We start from the raw sequence: 13,595 nt of genomic DNA, 5'->3' as shown, positions 1-13,595 counted from the left end.
CTCATCTCTCATCATGATAAGACAACTTGGGAGGGTACGGGGTCAGGTCTGGGGCGTTTCATGCCTCCCTCTTTGTCCCAGCCCCAGTTCCTCTTCTTGTTAAGAGCTGTGTGCATTCAGCTCACAAGAGCAGCTTCAGTATGATGGTGGTATGAAGACACATTGCATGATGGATTAACATGTAAATTCATGGACGAGCTCGTCACGGGAAAACGAAGCTCCCGTAGCAAACCAGCAATCTCCATAAGATTTGAAGGCGTTATTGTAGCTTGAATCAGACACTAGACACCACTTTCATGGAAGAGCGACTCCGGCGTGGGCTGATGGGCTCTTGGTTGTTCAATGCGGCAGGGCTAGGGTGTCGTGGGTCTGAAATAGAGCGAGATCGCTTGAGCGCCTTTCGCTTCCAAATTCTTGCATACTTGCGTGCTGACAACAAGGCCCGCTCGTCGCCAGTTTTATCGTCATTGTCACGCCGCATCCAGTTCAGCACTGCCTTTTGAGGCACACTCACGCTCTCACCACCTACGATACCACATTGGCCCGTGAATGGGAAAGGCGCGGGCGATCATCTACGCCCTAGCTCACGGAACAGCCTCTCAATCCGTCAAAAGGTCACCACAACAGTGTGTGCACCACTTACCATCACGATCTGAATTGTGAAAGTGGTGGCGGCGCTGAAGCACGTAGACCCGATCCCCTAACACAAACGGCAACAAATGCATAAGCAAAACTTGAACAGGAACAGGAACAGGAACAGGAACAGGAACAGGAACAGGAACAGGAACAGGAACAGGAACAGGAACAGGAACAAGAACAAGAACAAGAACAAGAACAAGAACAAGCGTGTGCGCAAAAAAGCCAAGCTCTCACCCGGTTTGATGGGCATTTCGTCATCTGGGTTGGGCATGGTGAGCGTGATTTTGCCCAAGGCACCCCCCGTATGCATGTGCATATTCCAGTATTCAGATGGATGATGACGGTGCGAGTCGCCGCGCATGTACAAGCGGCGCCCATGATGGTGTCGGCGTTCTTGGTTGGGTCTCGAGTGGCCCTTGCTCTCCTTGTCATTGTTGCCAGCCTCCCCATCTGACGAGTTGTGTTGCATGATCTGCGTTTGAACGCGGCGCGTCACCTGGACACCAAGCACAATCTCACGCTTGCGCTGAATGAAGTATCGGCACACATCGCCATAGTCCTTGATCCGCCAGTACGATAGCAGCTGCAAACATGGTGGTTCACCAAGACACACCACAATCGTGCACGAGCACGCGCACAATGGAGAAGCAGAGTGAAAGAGCGAGCAAGTGAGTTGGCACACGCTCGACGTGGTGTGCCAGCACGGCATCGGATATAGCAGCCCGATCACACATACATCGTGTTGCAGGGTTACAAGTCGGATGTGTGTCGGCGAATCGTCACATCCCAACATGTTGCGAAAAAACTAAAAAGGCCAGCGTGTTGCAGGTAACGAGCAGCGCGAGTCTTGTTGGTCACATGGCTTTCGGAGGGTCAGAAGAGAGGGGCTTAGCAAACGACACGGCGCTTGACATACGGGGATCACATGCTTTTTAGCTGGCTGCAAGCTTTGAAAAAGCAGGGAATGAAGCATGCCGGCAGTAAACACTTTGCCTGAAGCAAACGAGAGGCGGAAAATGTAGCCTCCCGCTCCTTTGATCAACCGCTCATAGCTGTCATGACGCATGGGATAGCGCACAGTGGCATACACAGAGTGAATGTCGATAAAGTTTGCAGCATGACCTTGCATTAAAAAATTAGGCTCATGGCGACGAACCGAGTACGCCAGGCAGCTTCAGCCGACGCGCGCAAAACGGCACGGGTTCGACCCCGCTCAGTGATGGTGGCATTCTCAGGCTCCGAAGCCAGACCCAGCCCTGCGGCATGCTGGCGAGAGCCAGTGCTCAAGCGTCGGTGCACCGATGGCTGGTTGCTGGATCCTGCATTATCCTCGCTTGCCAACCCTGCGACATGTACAGCCGGATAGGGTGCGCGTCAACAAATGTTGATTGTTGCATCAACCATTGGCAGCTCTCAACTCCCACCGTTCGTGGTGCCAGCAGCACGAAACACCAACCTTCGCCTTGTGCAAGCCGATAGTCATCAGGGTCAAGGGCTGTGAAACGAATGAAGCGCACATTGGCTTTCTGCGTCAGCTCAGTCAGAACCTCAACTTGGGGAAAGACGGCCTAATTCAAGCACACCAATGAGCGCCAGTACAGCCGACCGCGGGCAATTCCGCAATGTGACAAAAGTCATTGTGTTTGAGCAGGTCCAGCCAGAAAATGCGCGTCGCACGAGCAAATAGACGGCAGACGGCGTGCTGACCAGCCAGATAGCTCGAGTAATGTACCTGTGTGTTTTGTGTTGTCAGGATATTCTCGCTATCGATCATGCGGCTTTCCAAGGAACGAGTATCGCCATAGTTGGCAAGGACCAGGACGAGTTTGGCACCCCTCAGGCACGCGCGCAGCAAAGAACGTGGCTGGTCCAGGTTACCCTCCAAAAAGTAGACAAAGGGAAACAGGACCATGAACCTAAGATGGCGTCAAGTCGACTGTGAGTACACTGTGCCCAATGGTCACAAGCCACACAGATTTCAGATGTCTGCAGGCTGGTGCAAATGCACCGACAGCGAGAAACCAGCAGACACGCTGGCAGAGAGGCTGATGGATCGTGCGTCGACGAACCGTTTGAGGCGCTCTGGGATGCTGTTCTCGTCACGAACGAGCAAGACAAGGGGGGCAAGGCGTTCGGGGTCCAGCGAGGCGCTTCGCATGACGCGAATCAAATGATAAATTCCACTGCCAATGGCTTCACCTTCCGGCAATTGTACGATGACAAACTCTTGCAACCGCCTTTCACGTGACTCAAGGTACTCGGAGGTTATGTTGGCAGCCTTCTGCGCCGAACGCTTTGTCTGTTGAACAGGCGCGTGGACGCGCAGATGCACCTCGGAGAGCTTCAAATCACTCATGGGGCGTGCAGTCCGCACAACAAGCTGGCGGGCATCACCAGTCTGACTGTGATACTCAACAAAGTGGCCTAAGCATATGTTCGAAAACGGGGAAAAGGGGATTGAGCAAAAGTTGAAAAAGAAAAGTGTGCTGTCTCACACCAGCTGGTCTGGTCTGCAACCTACACTCGTGGTCTGGACTGCCGTGATACATGGCGTGATGCTTGAGTTTGACCTGTGGAAATTGCCACGGCCAATTTTGAGACGGTGAATGGGCGCCGACTGAATTGCAGGATTCAACATGGAAGAATCAAATCAAAGTCATGGCCCATGTTGACTTGAGCGGCTTGAAACTGACCTGGACAACAATGTAATCCATGTTCGCCTCAGCCTCGTCGTTCTGGGTCTTGCGGAGGCGAACCACCTCACCGAAGGAGCTGGAGCGGCGCATGGTGCGAGCACGCTGCCGCGCGAGATCTTTGGCATTCTATACTTGCGTACTGGCGTGAGCAAAACGACCAAGCCGAATCATACTTTAGGCGTCAATATCTCACCCTTTGCCATTTCTTTGCAGCTCGGCGGACCGCAAAGTCTGAGGGAGCTGATGCGGTCTTGTGATGTGATTTGTCCACCGGATGTAAAATGGCGCCTGCCTTTGCTGGGTCTGGCTGCGGGCGCTCAGGAGGGAAAAAGCTATCGCTCAGGGCCGTGTCTCGTTCGATCAGGCTCGCCACGTCTTCTGCCGGTGCCACAACAGCCGGGTTACCAAAGGACGAGGCACTTGGGAGGGCGACTGGGTCAGTCGCGGCCGTTACAAAGCTGCTGGTCGACGGGTTGCCCGACGATGGCACAGAAGCTGCGCCAACTGAGTCCTTGGGGTCATCTTCTGCTTGCATCTCATGTGGCGAATCAGGCTGAAACACGGGGTCATCCGAGGCGCTATGAATGCTTCTTTGACGGGAGAGCCGCTTGCCTTCACCAGAGGCCTCTGAGATGGTGGGTAGCTGGCTTGAGGGATCAGGGTAATGGACCACCTCAAAGTCCGCACTTGAAAGGCCTCGATTCGCAAGCGTCTCATGCACGGCCTCCTGGTGCTGCTCCGACGCAGGATGCTCATGGTTTGGCGGCGAGTCATTGGAGTTCTCCTCTGATACCTCGGCAACGGGTGATAGAGGTCGATTGTTGCCTGCTTCGGGTTGAGGCGAGGCGTTATCGGCGTTCGGTAGGCTTTGCAACGAAGTATCCGACTCACGAGACTCCAACGGTGCAGGCAAGGAGGTGGAAGTGGGCTGAGGCTGGGGTTCCGGACCCGTTCCATGGGATGACCCATCAAAACCAGGCCGTGGTGCTTTGCGCTTTTTCGAGCCACGTGGGACACGGTAAGCCTCGGCACTTGCCGCCAAACGATCCGTCTCAAGGATAATCATGTCCACGTCACGAGCGCGAGCAATGTATAGGCAAATGTCGCCCTTGAGAAGCTGATAATTTGCACCCGGGTTGAGCTGAATTTCGCTGTTGCGCAAAATTCCTACCAAGCAAATCTTCTTCTCAACCAGATCGGAGGCGGCTTCGTAGAAGTTTTGGTTGATGTAGCGTTTGAAGACGGGCGAGTCGTCGATGAGCGCTTGATAGTATTCGTTTGCAGCGGCGCTTTCGTACACGTCGAGAATGTCCTTGGCTTGCTCGTTGTCAATGGGCTTAATCTTGGTGCCACCGTGTGCAATGCTAGTGATGAGAGAGGTAGCACCGGGACACTGTGCCGTATTAGCCAGTAAGGAGAAACGAAGTTCGGACATGCACAGGACGGCCTGCGCAAACGCGACATGCTTGATGTTTTCAAGCAAGAATATCTGAACAAAGAGGTTGCTCTCCGGATGATAATCATTGACGGCCCAGGCGCGGAGGACGGTGCGCCGATCCAGCTCCATGGGATCGCCACCACGTTCCGCGAGGATGAAAACGGCGCACGCGTCCTTGAGAGCAACGCGGCTGAGGTCCTGGCGAACGAGCGCAGAGCCAACGATATATTTGACCACATCACGGTACACTGGGCGCGAGAGAAGCAGGTGCATGTCTGCGGTGATGCGATAGGGGCAGAGCACGACTATATTGGGGCGCTCGCCAATGGAGTGATAGAGCAGCTGGTCCAGAGCATCCTCGAGGGTCTGCATGTTGGCGTCACCCATGATCAAGACAATGTGCTTGGCACTCCAAGGCGTAGGTTTACGATAAGCACCACCCTTGGCCTTGCGATCCTCTTGCACAGCACTGATTTGGGAGAACTTGTCTGGTAGAATGATGAGAGTGACGACGATCATGCCCATGACAAAGAGTCGGCCAAGATAGGTCACTGGAGAAAAGTCACCGTAGCCGACGGTAGAGAAGGTCACGACCGTAAACCATATAGCCGTGAAGAAATTGAAATCGGTATCGCTTTCCTTCTCAAGATGCTCCACGCCAGCAGCGGCCGTGAGGATGATGCACACCAGGGTCACCGCAAGGTTGACCAGGCTGATGATGCGATCTGCAGCTTCTTCCTCGTCGCTCTCACGCGACTGTCCAGTATAGCCAGTGGCAGCACCAAGGTAAGGAGATACCGAAGGAGACATGTAGGTGCGCGGCGATCACCAAGAGGCGCGGGCTGACCTGAAAGTATGCCTGAAGAAGATTGAGGAAGGCATCACGAAGATTCCAGATGTGCAAAAAGGTCGGAACAATCAGTTGGCCTCCATTTAGGCCCCGAATTGCTCCAGAGAGGCTGGAGATTACAGCAAACAAGAGTCCGAGCGGGCGACCATGTTAATCATATGTGCACGCTGAACCAACACAAAGAGTCGAAACACAAGAGGCCTTGTGATCGGGTGAGAAGGAGTACAAACCGGATAATGGCAAACACAACAAGAACGAGGTTGATAATATCGCTGCCCGTGAGGACGCGACGAGCCCAAGCACGCAAGATGGTGTCACCCAAGGCCAAGAACACCAGGATGATAAGAATTGACTCGAGGTTGCCAATGAGAAAGGCCTGGACGATCGAGGTGAACAGCCATGAGCAAACACGCCCATTCGACCATAGAGGATATGTAAGAGGACGCTTCAGTAGTTCAAGGGCCAGGTAGCGGCAGGCGACTTACAAATCGGTTGCGATTGTTGTCATTCTCATCGACAATTTGTGCTGCAAAGGGGGAGGAAAAAGAGATGAGAGCCACAGGGAGGGGCGAGGAAGACTGGCTGCTTGCGGAGCTCAAGTAAAGCCACGCATCCTTTGTGGCTGACCGGAGACGTAAATAAAGAAGGAGAGGGAGTAGAGGACCATTCGTAGAAGACAGTAAATCTGGAAAATGTCTGTTGACCATAGAGCAGCGGATGACCGAGTGCGTGAGGTGCGTGCGGTGGCTGGTGCTGGCTGCGAAGACAAGAGGATGGTCATGCGTGCGTGCGTGCGTGCGTGTATGCGGGGACGGGCTTTCATTCTCTTGGCAAAGGTACTGACACAAGGCTCGACCGCCTTCTCCTTGAAGAGCGCCCTTGATAAAGCTGACATCGCGCTTGGGTCGATAGTGAACATCAAAGTCCATGAAATCTTGGATCCAGGTTGATGGGGCACGCAAGGTGAGATTATCGACTCAAGCTCTGGTGGCAGGGTGCGCTGGGCATGAATGGAAGGAATTCGAAGCGACCACAACCGACACGCACACAGCATACCTTGACTGCGGGCGCCAGCGGGAACGTGACTTGGTCGGACCTCTACGGGGTCATTGCAATGCTCCCCTACAAAAGATGGAGCATGCCCGGAAATGGGTAAGAGGTATTTCATGAAAAGAGGTTGAGCAACAAAGAGGTGGTATTGTGCTAGCGGATCTGGTTGCCGAGTAGAAAGCAGTGCGGGATGAGGTGGTTGATGAGGTCACTCTGGGACAAGCTCACCATCACGCGCGCTTTCCGCGACCATGGTAAAGGTGCAGCGGCCGGCATGAAACGTGGACAGGTATCTCTTTAGTGATGTGGGAAAGTAGCTTGCTGGTGAGATGAAAGCTGCGATCAAAAAGAGCGCCAGGGCACATGAGCGGGACGTTCGAAAATGTGTCCGAGGGACCAAAGCCACGTGTCACAGCGCTGCCAAGGGCTAGACACGAACCAAAAGAAAGCCTCAACTGGGCCAAAGATCAAGAGAGAAAATATCTGAGAAGAGTCGTGTTGCTTGCGAATCGTTGCAGCCAGTCTTGCCGCGATGCCCTGTGCTCTTGGCGATGAAAAGCTCCGGTTGGCTCAGTTTGAGCAGGCCAAGGCTGGCCGTGGCATATTACGGACAGATGGGGCGTGGTGGGTGTGGGGTGAGCTAGCCGTCTCCGACGTTTGTATTGAAAGTTGATGTGCAAGAGCGCATGATCGCCATTCATGCAGCCGCGCAAAAATCTGGGGTCTCGGGGCGCTGAGCCCGAGCCGAACCACAAGACTGACCGTTCAAACTTGCCCCAACGCCTCCGCCTCTGCCAAAGTCAGAAACCTGCAACACCACAACCCGATCAGCTTGTTGCCACCACTGTATCCAGCCATGAACAAAGCACACCACCGCCGCTGCCGCTGTCATCGAGTCGCCGAACTGGCTGCCTCCAGTGGCGGTCCGGGTCCTCTCTCTCTCTCTCTCTCTCTTTTTTTTTTTTTTTTTTTCCTTTTTGGTTTACATCTGAAATCGTGAAAAATTCTTTTATGGAGAGAGAGAGAGAGAGAGAGCGATTTAGAGGAGAGAGAGAAGAGAGAAGAGAGATTTAGAGCAGAGAGTCAGAGAGCGTGCGGTGCTCGAGTGCATGTTTAAGAAAGATTTGATAGGGAGAGAAAGAGAGAGAGAGAGAGACTTTTGTGAGAGAGAGAGATGGATCCAAGAGAGAGAGATTTGAGAGGGATGTGAAAGAGATTTGATAGCCAAAAACCAAACGTCATCACCGAGGACACACACACACACACACACACACACACACACACAATTCCAGAGGTGCATAAGGGTTCAGAGGTCAGTGAAGATGAGCAGATGAGCAGCTGAGCAGATGAGCAGATGAGCAGCTGAGCAGATGAGCAGGCAAGCAGCTGGAGAAGATGCGGCAGCGAATTGGGGTATGGTCACTTTATTCGGGCGTGTGTCTTGACGGAGGTGGGAGCAAGTGGCTGACTAGACTGATTGCAGGATCGCGGCCGGTTGTTGTTGTTGGTGTCCAAATGGCACAGCGCGGTTCAGATGCTTTATTACCTGGTGCTGGATTAGGGAGCAAAGAGTGACACATGACGAGGACATGGGGTTGACGGGCAATTAATTTTTAAATTTTTTTCTGTTATTATTCTTCCAAAAGAAGAAGCAACATCGCCTGGCCTCGCACAGCATAGATGTGTGCCGACAGTTGATATGCGATGTACCAGAGCCGGACTCGTCAGCTAGTTGGGGTGGTGGTGGTGGTGGTGATAGGAATATGGCACGTTGCCGTAAGACATGTGTCCTGCAAAAATGGCCAGAGCAGCAGGGGTTAGTTTTCGCAGAAACACCCACGCCCACATGTAGATGATGAGACATTCACAAGGCAAGCGATGGACTTCCAGCGGCTGCACTTTATGGTCTGAAGCGAGATCTACCTGGCATGGCGTGTTGGTATTGAGGCATCATAAAGGGCGGCTGTGGCTGATACATGACATTGTGTGGTCCTGGGGCGAACCCTTGATGGGGCTGCATGGGGGGCATCTGGGGATATTGGTACATGTGTTGATGTCCTGGCATCATGTGCTGGTGAACGGGCTGAGGTGGCAAGTTGGTCATGACGGGTGACGGCTTGACAAAGTTGGTGGGGACAAAGGGATCGGCATCGACATTCAACGTCATCTTCTTCTTTGTCTCTGCAGCAGGTTCTTTTGGGGTTGCTTCTGCCGCAGCAGAATCAGCAGGTTTGGAATCAGCAGGTTTGGGGTCGGCAGGCTTGGAGTCAGCAGGCTTGGAGTCAGCAGGCTTGGAGTCAGCAGGCTTGGAGTCAGTAGACTTGGCCCCGGAGGACTTGGCCCCGGAGGACTTGGGCTTGGCTTGGGGCTTGCTCTTGGGCTGGGTGGCTTCCGCCTTGGGCACATCAGCTCGTTTTGAAGAGGCGCTACTGCCGGAAGATATTTGGAAGCCATTGCTAAAGTCAATCAACTTCTTCAGTTCTTCCGTTTCCCGCCCGGCAGCCTTGCTGCCTTTGGACACGGCGGCTGCGGCCGTTGCGGGCGAGCGACGCCAGTTGTTGTCGTCGGATCGTTCTGCTGTTGCTTTACGCGAGGCGCCGGCACCACTTGGCTTGGTTGAGGTTGTGTTGGAAGTGGCACTGGGGTTGCGCACAACGGCTGAATGAAGGCTCTCTTCATCATCGGCGGGGGCATGACGAGTTGCCGTGTGTTGGTTCTTTTTTCCACGGTCGATATCCTTGGCCAGTTTCTCAGCAGCGCGGCGGCGGCGTTCAAAGTCAGGACCGCTTGTGTCCACGACGGTGGAGTAGTCCGTTTCGTTGTAACTCAGTGTTTCGCCAGTCTGTGCTTGGTAGGCATCAGCCATCTGTTTGAATGAATAGCCGCTCGTGTCATCGTCGTCGTCCTCCAGACCACCAAGGTCGGCGTCTTCATCATCATTAAAAGCAAAGCGTTCAAGCTCACGTTCCCCGCCGCCACGGTTCTTGGAGATGCCCACGTCGGTGAAGGCATCGAGATGAGCGCCGGATCCACTGCCGGCAGGGGTCTCTGCGGCCAGACCTCGTGCATCGAGGTTGGCACCGACGGCGAAGATTTGTGCCTGCACAAACCCGCGACAGAAAATGTCAGTTGGGCCATGCAGCAGAGTTGTCAAAAGCCCAGGGCTGACGGTGCGGCGGCGGTGCCCAAAAGCTTGCTGGCCGTAAAGTTGCCTCGGATGCACAGCAGGGCGGGCGGCCAAAACTTACAATGTCTTTTCCTTGAATGACAATGACCTCAATGTCGTCGCTGGGCTTCAACACCGTTGGCGGATCCGCAAAAGGCGCTTTGGCTACATAAAAAATTAGAGGTGAGAGGGTGGGGCAGGCAAGGTGTGAGTGACTCGTAGCGGCATGATGGGCTTGCCGACACGGGGAAGAGGGATGAGGAAGGCAAGCTCCGATCGAGCTCGGGTGCAGCATCCACACGGGATGGCTCCCAAATCTCGACAGATTGCGTAAAGTGTCAGCAAAGCAAAAAAGGCAAGCCTTTTGCTCAGCGTAAGGATGACTGCTGTTCGTCATGGCTTGCTTCCGTCATGGTCGTGGGCAAGATGGGGGGAGCCAGTGCGCTGGGCGTACCGTTGGAGGTTGGTTTGACGCAGGCGTGGCAAAGGGAGACGCCAAAATCATCGGCCACGTTGATGGCATTAAGCACACCCTGGTACACCAGGCCAGACTTGGTTTGAACCTAATGCCGCAAAATAGCAATCCAAAGTGAGTCGAGTGGCGGATCGAGCTTTCTGAAGGTGCTTGTGATAGATATATGGCCCCGGGCTACTGAAGGCGAAACCGGTACCTGGATGGGAAGGCCCACCATGGTGCAGGCCGCAAACTTGAGCAAGTCATCCATGCTTGGCGGTCGGTCAAGGGTGATACCGAATCAGGCAATTGAGGAAAAGAGCAAGACGAGGCCGGAACGTCGGACGGGACGATCAGAGCCCTGCAGCACAACAAGATGATGATGAGCGAAAAAGGTGTCGGAAACACGAGCTTGACTGGCAGTAAATGTGATTCACCTCCCCACACAAGTGTAAGTGTAAAGCCAGCTCAGGTCCCACTGGTGAAGGCCCAGAAAAGCAGTGGCGCGGTCCCTCTCCTCCTGAGACCGGCTGCCCTTTTTTTTTTTTTTCCGTCCGTGTGTGTGTGTGTGTGTGTGTGTGTGTACCTGACTGTTCAGTAAGAAATGACGTGTTGACAATTGCTGTTGAGAACAACTGGGCTCGATCACATCTCTGCTGAAATTCAAATCAGCCAAGCCTTTATTTTTCACTGTAAAACAATACCCTCAGATGCAAAGTAAAAGAGCGAGAGAGAGGAAAGAACAAAAGAAAGAACAAAAGGAAAGGCGAAGAGAGAGAGAGAGAGAGAGAGAGAGAGACACACACACACAGACACTAACACAGAGAGAGAGAGAGCTCGTTACCAACGTTCAAGTGACCGTTACAACACCACACACACACACACACACACACACACAGACAGACAGAGGAAAACATTTTTTTTTGTTGTTTTTGATCTGTAACGGTCATATCTCGCTGTACGTGCCGCTCTGTGCTCTGTGTGTGTGTGTGTGTGTGTGCGCCACAAGCTGCTGTGTGGTGGTCGTATAGCTCTGCGTGCGTGCGTGCGTACGCGTGTCTGTGGGTCGGGAGGGACGGGGGTGTCGCTGCCGTTTCTGATGTTGTGTGTGTGTGTTTGTGTGTGTGTGCCTGTGAGCCTGCCTGTCTGCGTGCGCGCGGGTGTGTATGGGCAGGCGGGGCTTGGGGTTTCGTGTCGTTCGTTGTCCTGCCGTGGCGTTGTCGTCGGGAGAAGAAGGCAGCGTGAGCCCTTGGCTGCCTGTCAGGGGAGAGTGCAAGACAGGTTTAGAGCGATTTCGGGCGCAGGTGCATGGTTGTAACGAGCACAGGAGACTGGCAACCCCCTGATTGATGCCCTGAACCTCACGATTTGGTCTTGTCCTAATATAGGCCCTCTCGTCGTCAAAGGAGTGACGTGCCCAGGATAGGGCGTTGACTACTGGGCTCTCCCACAACGCCAATCGTTTGGTGGCACCCGTGGTCCGTCTTGCTGCTAGTGCCACCAGCTGACAGCACCCTTGGCATGCATGCGTGTATCTTTTTTCTTGCAGCAGCTTACAAACAAATTTGCTTCGTTTTCCTTTTTTTTCTGACCTCAGGATGTCTCATCCGCCGCCCGCGGACGGCGCCTTGGCATCTTCAACGGTCTTCATGGCTACTCAAACTCCCCGTGCGCTCATGGAGTCAGCCATGCCCCAGTCTGGACAGCCGCAGTCCAAAGTAGGCCGGCCCACCCCCGTGCGCCGTTGTTTACCCCTCTCCATAGCTCGCAGATCATGTCATGCGCGGGGGCCCTTTCGTCCCTCATCCCCATCCCACCCATCGCCTGGACAACCGGTCTGAATAGAACCCGACGGAAGAAGTGACGCCAGACAATGCACTCTCCACCGACGGCAAAGCCTCGCGGCTTCAAAAGCGTCTTGAGTTTCACCAACAAGCCCCACCCACCCCTCTCAAGTCAACACCCGCCGCCTCCAAAAGCTTTTCACGTACGTCGCCCTACCTGCCACCCCTCGGTGCGATGCTGCTTCAAGTTACGCCATGACGTTTTGTCTTTGGCTCGATGGCTTCATGATGCAAATCGCCATACTGCCTTCTTGATCCCATATGGGAATTCTCATTTTCGCATTGGCCTTTCCTTCTGACAGAACAAGGACTAGACTTGGACGCCACTCCGTTTAAAAAGTTTCCTTCGTCCTCCTCCTTGGCCCTAACACCCACGGACATTCCTCTCTCGTCGAGCAGCGACGAAGATGAATGCCCATCTCCCAAGGAGGCGGCGTCACCTACCGCGCGCCAGCTGCCACAGCCTACACCACAACCTTCAGCCAGCACCCCGTCCAAAACCCCCAAATCCGCGACCAAAGCTGCCAAGAGCCCGCGACGCACCTCAGCGACCGCTCAACCAGATGCCGAAAGTGATGCCGAGCTCCCCGCACATTTGACTGAGCGTCAACTCATGCGCCTGCTTCAGGTGAATTTGTCGCTCCGATCTCGAGCCCTGTGTTTCCTTCCAATGACTGGCGGTCTGATTTGGCACGCCATCCCTTGAGCTGACCCCGTCCCGTGGCTATTGATTACTCCCAGGAACGAGACCGGCGTGAGCAAATGCTGAGCAACGTCTACAAGCGCAACCAGCAGGGTGAAACCCCCTTGCACGTCGCAGCCATCGAGGTACTCGCTCACGCCTTCAGCTTAAGGACAGCCTCCCTTCTTCTGCCTTAGTCGTATACCGTCCGCCTAATATTGGCTCCTCCGTATCGTACTAGGGGGATCTTAATCTGGTCCGCGACCTCATCAAGGCCGAGGCCCCCATCAACGCCACTGACAATGCCGGGTACGTTCTTGTGGTCTTGAGATTGTCCCTCGTGGTTGGTGACGACGTCTCTGATCGGACAACTCTTGCCGCATCCCTCAGGTGGACCCCCTTGCATGAAGCGTGCAACCACGGTCACTTGGAAATCTCTGAACTCATGTTGGAGAATGGGGCCAAGGTTGACGCCAAGGGCATGGGTGACGACACGCCCCTCCACGACGCTGCCATGAATGGTCACGATGATGTCATTACCCTTCTCTTCAAATTTAATGCCAATCCCAACCCGTACAACAAACAGGGCAAAACTCCCCTAGACGTGGCGTGCGACGAAGAAACCGAGGTGAGCCCCCCTTGATTCGCATTGTGAAGGCCAATACACAGTCTTAGGCTGCTCCAAAGCATCCGTCGATACCACCAAGAGTGCAGGCGTGCCAACGCCACTGATGCCTTTGCTCTTCCACTTGCCATGTCTGATTTTGTGCGCGCCC

General features: G+C 54.2%; 3 protein-coding genes across 3 annotated transcripts in view; 1 reads left to right on the top strand and 2 right to left on the bottom strand.

Annotated features, from left to right (window-relative positions):
* Positions 1-171: 171 nt before the first annotated feature.
* On the bottom strand, positions 172-7,565 carry MONBRDRAFT_33881 (uncharacterized protein; the record flags this gene model as incomplete). The annotated part of the gene is made up of 19 exons (XM_001748828.1): positions 172-525; positions 644-700; positions 874-1,222; positions 1,376-1,444; positions 1,556-1,691; positions 1,796-1,982; positions 2,096-2,207; positions 2,372-2,555; positions 2,709-3,063; positions 3,161-3,209; positions 3,333-3,461; positions 3,559-5,529; positions 5,621-5,732; positions 5,854-5,999; positions 6,109-6,149; positions 6,251-6,319; positions 6,680-6,745; positions 6,902-7,009; positions 7,436-7,565. 19 exons carry the CDS (start codon positions 7,563-7,565, stop codon positions 275-277), a joined length of 4,521 nt encoding a protein of 1,506 aa, XP_001748880.1. The 3' UTR covers positions 172-274.
* Positions 7,566-8,401: 836 nt separating this feature from the next.
* MONBRDRAFT_28426 (uncharacterized protein) lies at positions 8,402-10,564 on the bottom strand (the record flags this gene model as incomplete). The annotated part of the gene is made up of 5 exons (XM_001748827.1): positions 8,402-8,463; positions 8,597-9,773; positions 9,922-10,004; positions 10,294-10,402; positions 10,511-10,564. 5 exons carry the CDS (start codon positions 10,562-10,564, stop codon positions 8,402-8,404), a joined length of 1,485 nt encoding a protein of 494 aa, XP_001748879.1.
* A 1,327-nt stretch (positions 10,565-11,891) lies between these two features.
* MONBRDRAFT_38485 (uncharacterized protein) overlaps positions 11,892-13,595 on the top strand; it is a gene marked incomplete at both ends in the record, with an annotated part of 6,469 nt that continues 4,765 nt past the window's right edge. Inside the window, 5 exons of the mRNA XM_001748894.1 lie at positions 11,892-12,011; positions 12,139-12,280; positions 12,440-12,765; positions 12,879-12,965; positions 13,061-13,447. Of these exons, the coding sequence (XP_001748946.1) occupies positions 11,892-12,011; positions 12,139-12,280; positions 12,440-12,765; positions 12,879-12,965; positions 13,061-13,447 (1,062 nt within the window). The remainder of the gene's footprint in view (positions 12,012-12,138; positions 12,281-12,439; positions 12,766-12,878; positions 12,966-13,060; positions 13,448-13,595) is intronic.

Source organism: Monosiga brevicollis, genomic scaffold (genome assembly GCF_000002865.3).
Source record: "Monosiga brevicollis MX1 MONBRscaffold_26 genomic scaffold, whole genome shotgun sequence".
Taxonomy (NCBI): Eukaryota; class Choanoflagellata; order Craspedida; family Salpingoecidae; genus Monosiga; species Monosiga brevicollis.
This window is presented reverse-complemented; position numbering and strand designations above follow the sequence as displayed.